The sequence below is a fragment of the Trypanosoma equiperdum genome, assembly GCF_001457755.1.
Source record: "Trypanosoma equiperdum strain OVI genome assembly, contig: ctg_1093, whole genome shotgun sequence".
NCBI classification, from domain to species: Eukaryota; Euglenozoa; class Kinetoplastea; order Trypanosomatida; family Trypanosomatidae; genus Trypanosoma; species Trypanosoma equiperdum.
The window spans coordinates 272-1,898 of NW_027123053.1; the positions used below are offsets into that span (position 1 = coordinate 272).

A 1,627-nucleotide genomic window follows, 5' to 3' on the forward strand; every position below is an offset into this window, starting at 1 on the left:
CAGCCGTGCAGCGGTCCGACTAGCAAGTATAGAAAAAAGAAACACGCGCAGCTGCTTTACGAACTCAAGCTGCAGATTTTCATCGAAAAGAGAGGAGGCCAGGAAGCCACTAATATGCTACCGCTGTTGCTAGCGATTGCAGAATCCGAACAGTCAACATTAAAGGACGAAGAAAAAGCTATAAAAACAGCATTTCAGGCTATAGCCAGGCCGAGCAAGCTCAACGGAGCAGTAGCGGATTTTTTGAAATAGCAAACAGCGCACACCAAGGGAGCGCAAGCCAGGCGGGCTGTTTAACAGCAGCGTCGAGCGCCGCGGTAATCACTAGCACTAGCCAGCTCCCAAACTGCGGGATTGCAGCCAAAGACGTAGACACGCAACAGACAGGCGGACTTAGGCACCTAACGACTACTGTTTTTCCCAGTTTCCTGTGAACACAGGGAGGCACGGCAATGCTAGGTGCCAGTGAGAAGTGCAACCTACCTTCAGCACAGTTAGCACAAGGTATTATTCAAGACCAAAACACACAAACTCTGAAATGCGCCGGCGGCTATGCCACGGTAGCAACAACTACAGCCACGTTAGCGCACAAAGACGTCAGGGACTTCACAGGCAGCAATTACGGATCAGCACAGCCAACTTACAAAGACGCCTATGATACCTGCAAAGGTTTCGCAAGCACTGACGCCCTCAAGATTTGGACTTACGCACGACCTGAGCTAACGGCACTAAAAAATAGCGCAATGGCCAAAGCAGCCTTTAAAAAAAATATGCTAGGCAGCAACAAACCATACAGCTCCGCCGACGATGAAACCGGCATCACAGAACAAATGGAGCAACGATACGGCCCCACCGGAAGCTTCGAGAAGAAAACATGGCAGAAAGTAGACGACGAACAAATTGACAAAGCACCTTTCACAGAATGCAGCGGTGAAGATACAAAACTGTCCGCGATAACAGACATTGACACTCTTAGCAGAGCGCTAAGCTACTACTCGGAAACTACGATACAAAGGAAAGCAACAAAAACAGCCGCCACCGAAAAGTCCACAAAATGTTCGACTGTGGTAAAAGACCAGAAACAATCACCTTCAAAAGAAGAATGCAAAGAACAAAAAACAAAAGAACCTTGTGAGGTAGCGGGATGCAAATTTGATAAAGACAAACAGGATGAAGAAAAATGCCTTCCAGACCCTGAGGCAAAAACAGAAAAGAAAGATGGGGAGGATGGGAAACATCAAAACACAAATACCACAGGAAGCAATTCTATTGTAATTAGAAATACCCCTCATGTACTTGCATTTTTGCTTTTATAATTATTTTTGTAACGTATTTTGTTCAATTTTATGAAATTTTAGCACTTTTGTAAAACTTTTTAAATTATAAAACTTTTTAAAAAAATGAAAAAATGAAATTTCAGTAAAATGTGGATAATGATGGCCTGTGGATGCAAAGTAGCAGAACGATAAGGTATGAAAAATGAGTGCCGTTCTAAGTTTTTATTTAGTTTATGGACAATAGTTTGAGTTATAATATTAGAAGTAATTATGATAATAATGATTGTAAAAGCAAGACAATAGTGTTGTGAATGTGTATATACAAAAATTATAATATGAGCAGTAGTAGT

The 1,627-nt window shown here is 42.5% G+C and overlaps 1 protein-coding gene across 1 annotated transcript; it reads left to right on the forward strand.

Annotated features, from left to right (window-relative positions):
• Positions 1–452: 452 nt before the first annotated feature.
• On the forward strand, positions 453–1,316 carry TEOVI_000690700 (Trypanosome variant surface glycoprotein (A-type), putative; the record flags this gene model as incomplete). Its single annotated transcript, XM_067220249.1, has 1 exon — positions 453–1,316. One exon carries the CDS (start codon positions 453–455, stop codon positions 1,314–1,316), a length of 864 nt encoding a protein of 287 aa, XP_067076350.1.
• Positions 1,317–1,627: the final 311 nt, after the last annotated feature.